Source organism: Dasypus novemcinctus, chromosome 19 (genome assembly GCF_030445035.2).
Source record: "Dasypus novemcinctus isolate mDasNov1 chromosome 19, mDasNov1.1.hap2, whole genome shotgun sequence".
NCBI lineage: Eukaryota > Metazoa > Chordata > Mammalia > Cingulata > Dasypodidae > Dasypus > Dasypus novemcinctus.
The window spans coordinates 18,612,165-18,624,688 of NC_080691.1; the positions used below are offsets into that span (position 1 = coordinate 18,612,165).

Consider the following 12,524-nt stretch of genomic DNA (forward strand, 5'->3'; position numbering starts at 1 on the left):
AAGGTCCCAATGGCACTGGCTAAAGGTCCTTGTGTCCATCCGGAGCCTCAGCCTCTTCCTCTTTAGAAATAGCCACACCTATTAATAAGCTGCCACATAAGTTGCAGGCTCATTAATAGGTGTGGCTCATAAGTTGCAGGTAACAAAGGACCATGTGGCTGAATTAGAGCTTCCTCCCTAAGTATAGACATAAAAGATATACCAATATGAACCATTACAGCCTTCTGAGAGCAGTATATTCCAACCATGCACTAAAGCCAGGGCCTAAAACCACATGTCTTGACCCCACCAAAAGCCTCTCCATGTGTGTTTCTTACCGCTTCCAGTGCAGCCTTCTGTTTTTACTTCTCAGTATTGCCCACCAAAACATCAAATGTTGAAGTCCCTGTGATGGGGTTAATAGCACCCCACTTTCCTATCTAGATTCTGAAAAACTTAAGCAATCATACAAGTAACAGATCAAACTATCAAGGCCAAGTTTTAGGACCGCTTAGTGAAAGAGCCAAGTGGGCCCGCTAACTGAACTTGGCTTGGCTGGCCTTTTAGCCCCCAAGTAAGATAGTGCTAAATCTAGGCAGGCACTTCCCACCCACCCCCAGTTGCCTACCAGCTTAACAAGTAGCAGTGTAAGTGGACTGCCCCCTTCCAAAAAGAAGAACTATTAGATGATTTAAATCTCCTCAAGCGAGTTAAATTTTCATTTCCTTGTGGAAATTTTTGTTAGTTGCAATTAATTAATGTATTATAAGTGAAATTAATTTCATGTCACCAATCTGTAGTTATAGTGTTTTGGTTTGGAATTATGAAATTATAGCTACCTGAATCTTCTTTTTTTTTAACTTTTTAGTTTAAGGAATTCAACCTTACAATACAGTTGCAAAAATAATACCACAATACAGAAAGCTCCACTATACTGCCTACCCAGATACCTAGCCGCATACCCAGATTTAGCAACTTTTAACATTTTGCCACATTTATCATTCTGACTTTTGATATATCTGTTTTCTAAATATTTGAGAGTGGATTGCATACAGAGTGGATTGTTACCTAAGAACAAGTATATTCACATATGTAACCATGTTAAGTCCAGTTGGCAAGTTCAAAAAACCGTTCTAGTAATGTCCTTTGAGGTGTTTTCTCCTCCATTATTCGATCCCTGAACGCCATTTTCCTATGTATTTTTACATTCTTATGTTAAAAGTGTTTCTTATGACATTTGTGCAAATGAAACTTGGTTTAAACTCTTTGGTTATGGTTTATTCTTGAAAGCATAATATACATATATATTTTTAAAATTATTTATTTATTTCTCTCCCCTTCCCACCCCCCTACCCCAGTTGTCTGTTCTCTGTGTCTATTTGCTGCGTCTTCTTTGTCCGCTTCTATTGTTGTCAGCGGCACGGGAATCTGTGTTTCTTTTTGTTGCGTCAACTTGTTATGTCATCTCTCTGTGTGTGCGGCAACATTCCTGGACAGGCTGCACTTTCTTTCATGCTGGGCGGCTCTCCTTACAGGGCGCACTCCTTGCACGTGGGGCTCCCCTACGCAGGGGACACCCCTGCATGGCAGGGCACTCCTTGCGTGCTTCAGCACTGCGCATGGGCCAGCTCCACACGGGTCAAGGAGGCCTGGGGTTTGAACCATGGACCTCCCATGTGGTAGATGGACGCCCTATCCACTGGGCCAAGTCGTCCGCCCCAATATACATATATTGTAAAAAATAATAATGAACCCTGTGTTCCCTTCTCTCTTGCCACCTTGCTCCTCTTCCCCTTTATATGCTCCTTGGAGTTAATAGGATCGAAGTTCTCATGACCTAGCCTTAGAAATGCCGTTCCCCTTAAACTCCATCCACCCTGATCTCCATCCCGTTTCTAGCCATTTGCCAAATCCTAACAGTATCTCAGTTGTTACCTCTTAGTTCTGATCTCACTCTGTTTCCTGATTGCTCTTCTTGCCTTTATAAACTGCTGTTTTTGCATCCTTCCTTTCCCCTCTGTTATCTATTCTTTGTTCTGAGGGAGTTAATTCTTCAACTCTATGACCATTTGTTATTCTCCTCACAAACTCTGACTGTACAATGAAGTTCAGACTGCAAGATTTCAGTGATACTCAGTTGAATTTTCTGAATTTTTAAAACATAGCTGCATTTCAGACTACTCTGTTCTATCCCAAGAATGAATAAGACACAATTCCTTTCCTTAGTTAGACAATCTGTCACCTAAAGATTGCAGTTTTCCCCTACTCAAGCCCATTATTTATGGCCATTGTATAAACATCATTTTACTATAATGTGGTCCGTTATCAATTCAAATAGATCAATAGTATTATACTGCCACAGAGATGTTTGCAGAATGTAATAGTGGCATGAAGGATAAACTGAGTAGCTGTGCTTGATGACTTTGAGCTGCATCTTGAAGGATAAGTTCAAGGATATACCAGGTAGATGAGGAGGATTAGAACAGTTGAGACCATGGGATATGCGAATGCAGAAGCGTGAAACATCACAGCGCATTGGACAGAGTGACAGCTGGAGTTGAAGCCAGGCAGTAAGGGATGGCACGGTGGAGGCAGGAAGTTCTTGGTCCTGGAAGACCTTCTAAGGCATGGACCCTACAGGTGACTGGGAAGGCACTGAAGAGCATCAAATTGAGGGTAATAGGATTTGGTTTGTTTTTCAGAAGGATTAATTTAGCGACAATTGAGGGTAGATAAAAGGAAGGTGAGTTGAGTCAGGGACATCTTTTTTTTTATATTATGGAAATTTACACATTTTATTGGATTTCTGATTTTATAGAAATTCTAGAAATTCTAACTCTTTAGGTCCATACTCTCTTTTGTTGGTTTTTTTATAAAAATATTTTAAATTTCATTGAAATATATCATTCCTACATGAACGTATATAAACAAATTAATCATGGACTATTCCTGGCAAACAGTAATGTTCCTTAAGTAAGGTCATGGTGTGGGGCAGGAGGGAAAGGGATCTTATAGGTGACTAGCCCATTTCGGCTTTGGAGGCTTCAGCCACATAGCACTGGTGATGCCATTCATCATAATCACAAGTAGGATAAGAATCCCGATTTTAGGAAAAGATATTTTATTTTGGACATTTGGATCTGTTGTGTCTCTGGGACATATGAGTGGCAGTGCCCAGTACACAACTGTGTCAGAACCCACAGTTCAGGTGAACAGTCTGGACCAGAGATAAAGAATTGGGAAATAACCCAGGATGTGTGCATTCCGGCCTGGTCTCTTTGGCTGCGCGTCTTTCTGCCCCCTTGGTAATCTACCGAACCTGCATTTCCAGCCACATTCACTACTGGATTCTTCCATGCAGTCAACTCGTAGGGACAGCAGCCTACCTAGAAATCCCTCAGTATCTCCATGCTGCTGTTCCTGTTTTCTCAGTTTAAACCAATGCACACAGCATGGAAACGGGTTTTCCCCAAAGGTTAGGTGGAAGTTGCTAGTGCACGAGACCCTGTCAGCTCTCCCTGCAGGTGTTCTGTTCAGGTGGATTGAGGATATTAGGTGATAGTCCTAATATGTGAGAGGCATTGAGTTTTCCCCTATTTAAGCCCCTTATTTATGGCTTCAGTAGTCGTATTCAAGCTCAAATAATTTCGCTCAAATAATAAATGTTAATAAAGCCAAATATTATCACAACCACTAAAATCCCTGTTAACATTCTTGTTTTAGATGTGGAGTTAGTACACAGTTCCCAGAGCAGTGAAGCTTTTCAGTTCCAGCCACCATTGCCTCCTGGCACTCCGCCCCCACTGCCACAAGGAACTCCTCCCCCCACCTTCACGCCCCCTCTGCCCAAGGGTACACCGCCCTTGACTCCCAGTGACTCGCCCCACACCAGGGCCACATCTGCAGCTATGGATGAAGATGCACTGACTCTGGAAGAACTTGAAGAACAGCAGAGGCGGATATGGGCAGCTCTGGAGCAGGCGGAGAGTATAAACAGTGATTCTGATATTCCTGTGGACACACCTTTAACCGGAAATTCTGTGGCCTCTTCACCTTGTCCAAATGAACTAGACCTTCCCGTTCCAGAAGGAAAAACATCTGAAAAACAGGTGCCAGTCGAATCTGAGGTACCAGACACTTGTACAAAGACGCCTGAGGTTGAACATTCCTCAACAAGTCCAGATTCTGAGGGCACATTGCTTTGTCAGAATGAAAAGAAAGAGTCTGCCGAGGGAGCCTGTAAAGGTGCTTCTCCTGATAATGACATGGTATCAAACTGTGACATTAGTAATGGAGGCAGCCAGGGGCTCCTTCAGATGAGCAGCAGTCCTTCAACAGCCACCAAAATTCATAGTCCTATACCTGACATGAGCAAGTTTGCAACAGGAATAACTCCATTTGAATTTGAGAATATGGCAGAATCTACTGGAATGTATCTCAGGATAAGAAACTTGTTAAAGAACTCACCCCGAAATCAGCAAAAAAACAAAAAGGCCTCTGAATAACTGCTTGACAGAGCACCAAGAACTATTTAATTATCAATAACTTCTTGTTCTGTTAATTAGTAGTAAGTGGACAGATAAGGTTGTTTTCCTCTTTGTTCCTCCCATGTTTAAAAATCTATCCAAGGCTTAATTGTGGTCTAAAGTCAAGCCTATTTTTTAAAAAATGGAAAAACCGAGTACACGGGTTTACTATATTTTATTCTCAATGACACAAACTTGGGGGGGCGGGAATGTAAGAATGAACTGGTTTAGAGATAGTTTGTTAAGGTTTAAACTATTTTTGGATTGTGAGTTTCTGTCAGAGTGATGGTTTTTATCTGTCTTTTGTACATTGTTTTCCCTTTCTACATTTTGCTAATTATCCTGTATATAAGTTTAATATATCACTTTTTTAAAGAAAAAATTGTAACCATTTTAAATTCATATTTCAACTCTGACAACCAAATGAGAAAAATCAGGGATGCGCAGCTTTATCCCATTTGGGATATTTTTGTAAGTGATTTACATGCATCAATTTTAATAACACTTTTACTTTTTTGTAACATCATTCTTCATATAAGCTTGCTATAGAGGTATGTTCATCTTTGTGTACAGAGGTTTAATAAATTAGTTTTCATACTCATAATCTAAGACTTTGAATAGAAAGAATGATTCATGGTTAAATTAGTGTATTAAACCTTAAAGTTTAGAGGTAAATTGTGTGGTTGCAAAAATCAGTGCAGTAGCAACAGAAATATAAGAACATGCAAGTTTGGTTTTTTTTCAGTGGATTTCAGCCTCAGATATAAAAACAATTTTTCAAGTAATCATTTGGGAGAAAAATGAATGGAGGCTGTTAGCCTTTGTACAATCTTATTTTCTAGATTTGAACTCTAAAATAATAGTTAAAAAGTAGACATCAATAAATTGCTTTTCATTGTCAGATATATAAAATAGAACAGCAACTATGGTTTCCATCTTTATGGGGATTATCATTACACCTTTATACTTAGTCAAATCCATGAAAACATTTAGATGATATTGAATTATTCTTGGGTAGTGTTACCTGCTCCTAGGCCAGCAGAGGGAGCAAAATATAACAATTATGGATTTAGTTTTTATTTGGAAAATTTGAGTAAGCAGACTTAGTGATCTATAAACAAATAGGGAAGGAAAAGAATCCGAAAGGGGAATATTTATTTTTAAGGCCCCCACAGACTGTGATAGAAATAGAATATTAAGTACTTGTTTTTTTCCTGAGTTTACATAATGAAAGTAACCCTATGCAACACTTCTCTCAGGTAAACATCACCACCTTATGGAGGAAACAGAAGGAAACAGGCATAGAGAGGTTCAAAGGACTTAACAACAGTTATCAAGAGATGTCAGATCTTTAGCTAAAAACTTGACAATATCCAAAATCGTAGAAGCCATTTAAATGACAAGTATTTTTGTGCATAATCACATTTTCCAATCACCATATTCGATGGATATTGTTCATTTATTTAGAGGAAATGCCTAAGACACACAGCTGGTAACCCTGAGCCTAAATCCAGGTCTTTCTGACCCCCAACAGCTGTATTGTTAAAAGCACTGGTTTCTTAAAACATTGGCTCCTTTTCCTTCATTTGTTCAATTATTTGTGAAGGCACACTTGTGTAAAGCACTGTTCATAGTGCTTTGGGGGCACTCTAAGAAGTAAATGATAGAATCCCCCATTCAAGGAACTTAATACACAAGTATGTGAGAAACAGATTGTTCCCTCTTAATTGTAAGGAGAGTCGGTAGGTGGCCATGTGAACAGGGCAATAGGTATTTGGGCCGTTTTGGAGTGGTGGGAGAATCACCTAGCGAGGAAGTGGCTTCAAATTCACCAACCTAGCAGTTTTCATTTCATTGCATGTCAAGTATTCATTTGGAGGGGATTTGAAAATGTCTAGAAAGAGAACCACTGAGCTCAGCCTGAAAGGATAGGCAGGAGTATTTCCATGGACAAAATGAGCATTAAAATCAAACAAGCAGGAATACTCAAATATAGTAGACAAAAGACTTAAAATAAGGGTTGTTTATTCATTGATATAAGACCTCTTGATTGTTTAATTATGGAATATGGGTTTTACCAGGGAAAGAGGAACTGTTAAATATCTCTAAGGAGAGGGTGGCCTGACCTGAGTGGTATTTAGGAAGATAACTTTCAAAGCTGAATTCATAATAAATTGAGGAGAGAAGACAGTTTATAAAAGAAAGCCCAGCTAAGTGGGAAGTAGTTGCCTTGGAAGAGGTGTCCTATTTTAAAATGTATTCTGCTCACAGTATTTTTGAGTATTATGGAGAGAATGTTGGGTGGAGGAACAAGTTATTGTTTGGACTTGTCTGAATTGTGACATGTCTCCAGGTGTGAATAGGTGAGATCATAACCAAACACTTGTACTTCAAGACCGACTGGGAGCAGGGGTGGATACCTGTTTCTAATCTTTGCCTTGGGTTAAAAGGAATGTGAATTGTCACAAGGGTGGGGCTTTGTCACCTTGAGCAGGTAAACGGAAAGAGGGTCCTCCCTTTACAAAAAAAAAAACAAATGACCTATTTTTTTCTTTTTTTTAAAAAGAGTGTGTTCCTTAAGTGGTCAAAAATAGATCTACCTTCTACCATCAAGAGGCTTTGTCCTAGTTGATTTTATTCTTCAAGTGCTCTGCTAGAATAATTTTGTCCTCTCTTGTGCTTCAAAGATGAGCCTTAGTCGGCATGACTGACAGGGTGCTGCAACACTTCTGAGTACACAAGTTGCTTGTAAAATATGACTCAGTTCTGTTCCCATGGACCCAGTGTGTCTTCATACAACATAGTTTTATTTCTGGATTTAGGAAAATTCTCTTCAATTTACTCGTTTGATTTAATGGTATTTACCTCAAAATGTCTAGGATTAAGTTAATTTTTTTAAAGAAAAGTTGTTTATATATAGTTCTTGATTACAGAGTCATTTCTATATTCTAAGGAAATTAGAAGACTCTAAGCAAAGGCATATTTTATAAATCACCAGCAATATAGCTAGAATGTTTATATTAGAATGGAGGAGGGAAAAGTGACAATTGTCTAAGAAAAAAATGTATCTAAAAAATTTTTCTCTCCTTAAAGAGGGAAAAGACTGAAATGAAGCTGGAAGATTAAATTAAGCTGAACATCTCCTTCCCCATTCATAAAGCTGTAGAGAATGACTTTTTCATCCACAATTAGATGTTGAAATTGTGAGTTTTATGATTTAGGAAAGAATGCCTCTAATTTTCACAGCCAATGTTAAGTGTCTACGCATTAGATCCAACTAGTAAGTACATTTTCATTTGCAATTAAATTACACTTTTTCAAAAAGCCACTTAAAAGAGAAAAATATACTTCATACTTCTTTGTTTTAAAATATTTACTTTCTAAATTGTAAGCAGAAAGAATAATAAAGCCATAAATTTGAAGGAAAGTAACCCATAGAGGAAACACACAGCATTTTTCTTCATTCAGTATAGTTATTTTCCCATCTGGCATTTTTCTAAACCCAAAGCCTTTTTTTTCCAAACTGGAAATCTTGATTTTATTTCTGATTATAAATGTAATTACATGTTTGTTGTATAAAATTCAAACAAAACATAATAATATAAAGTGAAAGTCCTTTATTATCACAAGTTTCAGAGAAAATCATTGTTCATAGTTTGGTGTACCTTATTCCTGAGCATATATATATGTAACTAAGTTTTTTTCTTTAATATTTTATATATATGTGTCTGTTTTAACAAAAGTGAGATTATACTGTACTTTCCATGTCAGTATTTGAAATCTAATTCTTATTAATGGCTTTGTATTAGTATACCTTATTTTATTCAATATTGTTTATGGTATTTTGTTGTTAATGCTGTAGTGAACAATTTTTAAAGAAAACCTTTGAAATACTTGTGGAAATATGTGCATTGGATGCATTCTTAGATGATAAATCAATTAATGATTACTGGAAATTTGTTTTCTTCTATGAATTGTCTTTTTTGTATCCTTTGCTAATTGCTCTATTGGGTTACTTAGTGCTAAAAATGTCTTGTTGCGTATACTGCAGAATTATCTTTTCAGTTTGTCCAGTATTTTTAAACTTACTTATCATATCTTTTTTAAAAGATTTATTTTATTTATTTATCTGCCCACCCTTGTTTGCAGTCACTGTCTGCTCTCTGTGTCCATTTGCTGTGTGCTCTGTGTCTGCTCGTCTTCTCTTTAGGAGGCACCAGAAACCGAACCTGGGAGCCCCCGTGTGGAAGAGAGGCACTCGATTACCTGAGCCACCTCAGCTACCTGATTTGTTGTGTCTCTCATTGTCTTTCCTCTTTGTGTCTGTTTTGTTGTATCTTCTTGTTGCGTCAGCTTGCCACACCTGCCCACCTTCTCCAGGAGGCACTGGGAACTGAACAGGGACTTCCCATGTGGTAGGCGGAAGCCCAATAGTTGAGCCTCATCCTCTTCCCTATGGTATCTTTTGTAGGACAGAAGTTTCAGTCTTATGAGTCCATTTTTTTTTTCATGTAGACAAGAGAGTAAAGAGTTTATAAAGATACAAGAAAAAGGAAAAGTACATATCTGAGACACGGGTGTGGGCGTGTTGCGGGCTGAGATGTGCACATAGGACCCCAGGGTAGTTCTTTTTAAGGCCTTTTCTCCTCCCCTCTCCCCATATTAAGGAGGATCCTAGCTATCTGCTGTCCCACTTGGTTTACCCGTCACTTTCAAGGCATCGATGGGGAGGCCTTTGTGTTTGGAGTTATTGTTGTGGAATTTAAGAGAAGTTCAATTATTTGAGTATAGAGAGGCCAGGACTCAGGAATGATTTTGAGAAGGAAAAATGGTTTATTGGGCCGGACTCGGGAGCTTTCAGTTTGAATCCCGAGCCCCGAACAAGATTTTCAAACGTCTTTTATACAGAGAGGAAAGGCCAAATGGTCCCTTCGTTTCAGTTCTCAATAGGCTTCAATTAGCATATATCTTCCACATCTTAGGTAAGCTTTTAGCATGGACTCCAGACATTCTAGATAAGCCTTTAGCATATTTGGTTTTTGCATTTCCCCTAAATACTTAAAGTTTATAGCCCCCCCGCATTGTTAAACATTTCCTGGGACTGGAGCTGCTGCTAGTCCCCAAGGGCAGGACTGCAGCCCCCCACCGTTCCACACCCACAAGTCAAACAACTTAGTTATCTCTGAAGAGACAAAGAGCCCTCCACCCATAGCCCACATCATTATAAGGGACTGCTTTTGAGCCCGGGAGTTTCAAATGGGACCTCATGACCAGGGTCTTGGCTGGCTTTTTCACTGTAAAGGTTATGGCTTGTTCTCAATCAGCTGCCTTCCCTCATGGGGTTTCCGGGTGGGATCCCTTGGCTATGTACAGACTAGCAGGATCCCAGCTGTTACCCGGCTTTATTCTGATCAGCCGTCTTCCGTTTCCTATACTAACCTGCCTATGAGTCAAATCTTTTAAATTTTTCCTTTAGGAATTTCCAACTTTGGTACGATGTTCAATTTTCCAAAAGATTGTTTTGACAGTTCACCATCCAATATCCAATACTGTGGTTTCTTGACTGAAATTGATATTGAAAATTACTTGCTCCCCAGTATTAATGTGATTCGTAAGACTGTCCCTCCTTACAACTCTCAAGTTTATTTTCACTTTGGTGATTTTACTAATTACTGTCCAGATGTGGTTCCCTATGCTCCAACATGTCCTATAATTCAGGTCTTCTTTCTGACTAAACTGGAAAGATAATGTTATTTTCTTTCCTTGTTGGATTATTTTTTACATATGGATTAAATGAAAAGAACAATTAGAAAGAATGACCATTGTAGAATACTAAAAATATTCTATAACCTAACCAAAAGAAGGAACAGATTATGCTTTAAAAAAAAAAGTTCCTAATCCTTTTATTATATCTCTTTCTGGTTGGTAGTGGGAAACTATGTATATCAGAAATTCTAGATACCAGAAACACATCTTTTAATGAAATTCACTATCAACAATCTGGCTACTTTTGGAATTTCTGTAATATATGAAACAACTGAAAATGCAAGGGGAGTCACCTCTCTTCAGTTCTGCTTATTCCTGACCCTGTGATTGCTTCCCTGCGGGAATGACATCATATGAGAGTGAAGGCTTACCATTTTCAAGCCAAGGAAGCTAGTTCATTAGTCATAAATGAGAATGACAAATGAAATTTAGGACAGGTTGTGGGATTAGACCCAGGGCAAATTTCTCACGGGCTTCTAACAAGTTTCTTTCTGTTCCTACTACATACCTGCAAATGCTTTTGACTCTGTAAGCAAATTACAATCTTGTTAGCTGTATTGGTCCAGTTTAGTTTAAATTTTTTTATATTATATGTGAACATAAGGAGGAATACCAAATCCCAAACTTCAGTTTAGGAAAGCTAAAATATCCCACTTGCTTACATGTTAGAGCAGGGATTTTTAACGTTCTTATATACTGGAATGTGAACAAACCCCCTGAGTTGGTTATTTCATTTGCTTGCTTGTTTGTTTTTTTGTCTCCAGGAGGCACTGGGAATTGAACCCGGGCCCTCCCATGTGGGAAGCAACACTCAACTGCCTGAGCCACATCTGGTCCCCAAAACAAAACGTTTTAAATGCCTAGAATAACATACATAGGATTACAAAAGAAACCAGTTATATCAAAATAGTTATCAAAATGTTCTTAAAATTTTTTGTATATGACAGCATATATACACATTTATTAAAGCACTAACAGATCACACAGCAGTTCTAAGAATGACCTTATTTTGAAGTAATGATGAGCATAAACTGTATTTTGAGATACCAACTATAGTTACAATGTGGCATGAAAATATCTGATTTCTATTGATGATCAAGTGTTGGCTATTCTAATACTTCCATGGTATGTTGCCTAATTCATAATCAGAGGAAATATTCACTTCCTTTGAATTCTACCCAAAAGGCCTATAGATCTCCAGTTAAGATCCTTGCTTTAGAGCAATCAGAAGAGAAGCCTCTCAGGCCAGCCTTAGGGCTTTGGCTCTGGCTGTTCCCTCTGCGAGACTTTCCCCCCTTTCCCTTGACATGCAGGTGGCTGAATCGCTCACTTCCTTTGTCTGTGCTGGCATTTCATCATTCAAATGACCTCACTCAAACGCCCCATACATACTACCCCACACACCCCAATCACTCCTAGTCTCCCTTAACCTATTCGCTCTCTGCCAGAGCACTTTTCACCCTTTAACATACTATGGCATTATTTTGCTTATTGGTTATTGTGTGCCTTTCCTCACCAGAATTTAAGTTTCTCGAGGGCAGAGATACCTACTGTTATTAGTCAGCCAAAGGGGTGCTGATGCAAAATACCAGAAATTGGTTGGTTTTAATAAAGGGTATTTATTTGGGGTAGGAACTTATAGATACCAGGCCATAAAGCATAAGTTACCTCCCTCACCAAAGTCTATTTGGAGCAAGATGGCTGCAGATGTCTGCAAGGGTTTAGGCTTCCTGGGTTCCTACATTCCTGGGGCTTGCTTTTTTCTGGGTTCAAGGTTCCTTTCTTCCTGGGGCTGGCTTCTCTTTCCCCTGCGTGCTGTCTTCCCGGGGCTCCAGCTTAAGTCTTCAGCATCAACTCCAACATCAGAAACCCTCAACTCTGTTCTTCGCCATGCCTTATTATCTGTAAGTCCCCACACACCAAAGGGTGGGGACTCAACACCCTAATCATAACTCAATCATGCCCAGGTACAGATCAGATTACAAGCATAATCCAGTATTTCTTTTTGGAATTCATCAATTATATCAAATTGCTACACCTATTTTGCCCATCAACACATCCCAAGCACTTAAAGCAGCATATTAGTAAATGCTCAATAAAATTTTGTCAATAAGTGAATAGATCTGAAAGTTGGAATAGTCTCCTTGCTTCTACGTTTCTCGAGACTGGCTGACATCTTGGGCAGAAGTGGCTTCCTGCGCAGGGTAAGGGTCTGGGCTCTGTGATTTCTGGAGGCCCTTCTAACTTGAGTTT

At 38.9% G+C, this 12,524-nt stretch overlaps 1 protein-coding gene across 4 annotated transcripts in view; it reads left to right on the top strand.

Moving 5' to 3' along the window:
* The window catches only part of ZCCHC8 (zinc finger CCHC-type containing 8), a 39,270-nt gene extending 30,809 nt beyond the window's left edge, over positions 1-8,461 (top strand). For all 4 annotated transcript variants that reach the window (XM_058281319.2, XM_004455970.5, XM_023588088.3 and 1 more), the window contains one exon: positions 3,703-8,461. In XM_058281319.2, coding sequence (XP_058137302.1) covers positions 3,703-4,484 — 782 coding nt within the window. In that variant the 3' untranslated portion in view covers positions 4,485-8,461. The remainder of the gene's footprint in view (positions 1-3,702) is intronic.
* Positions 8,462-12,524: the final 4,063 nt, after the last annotated feature.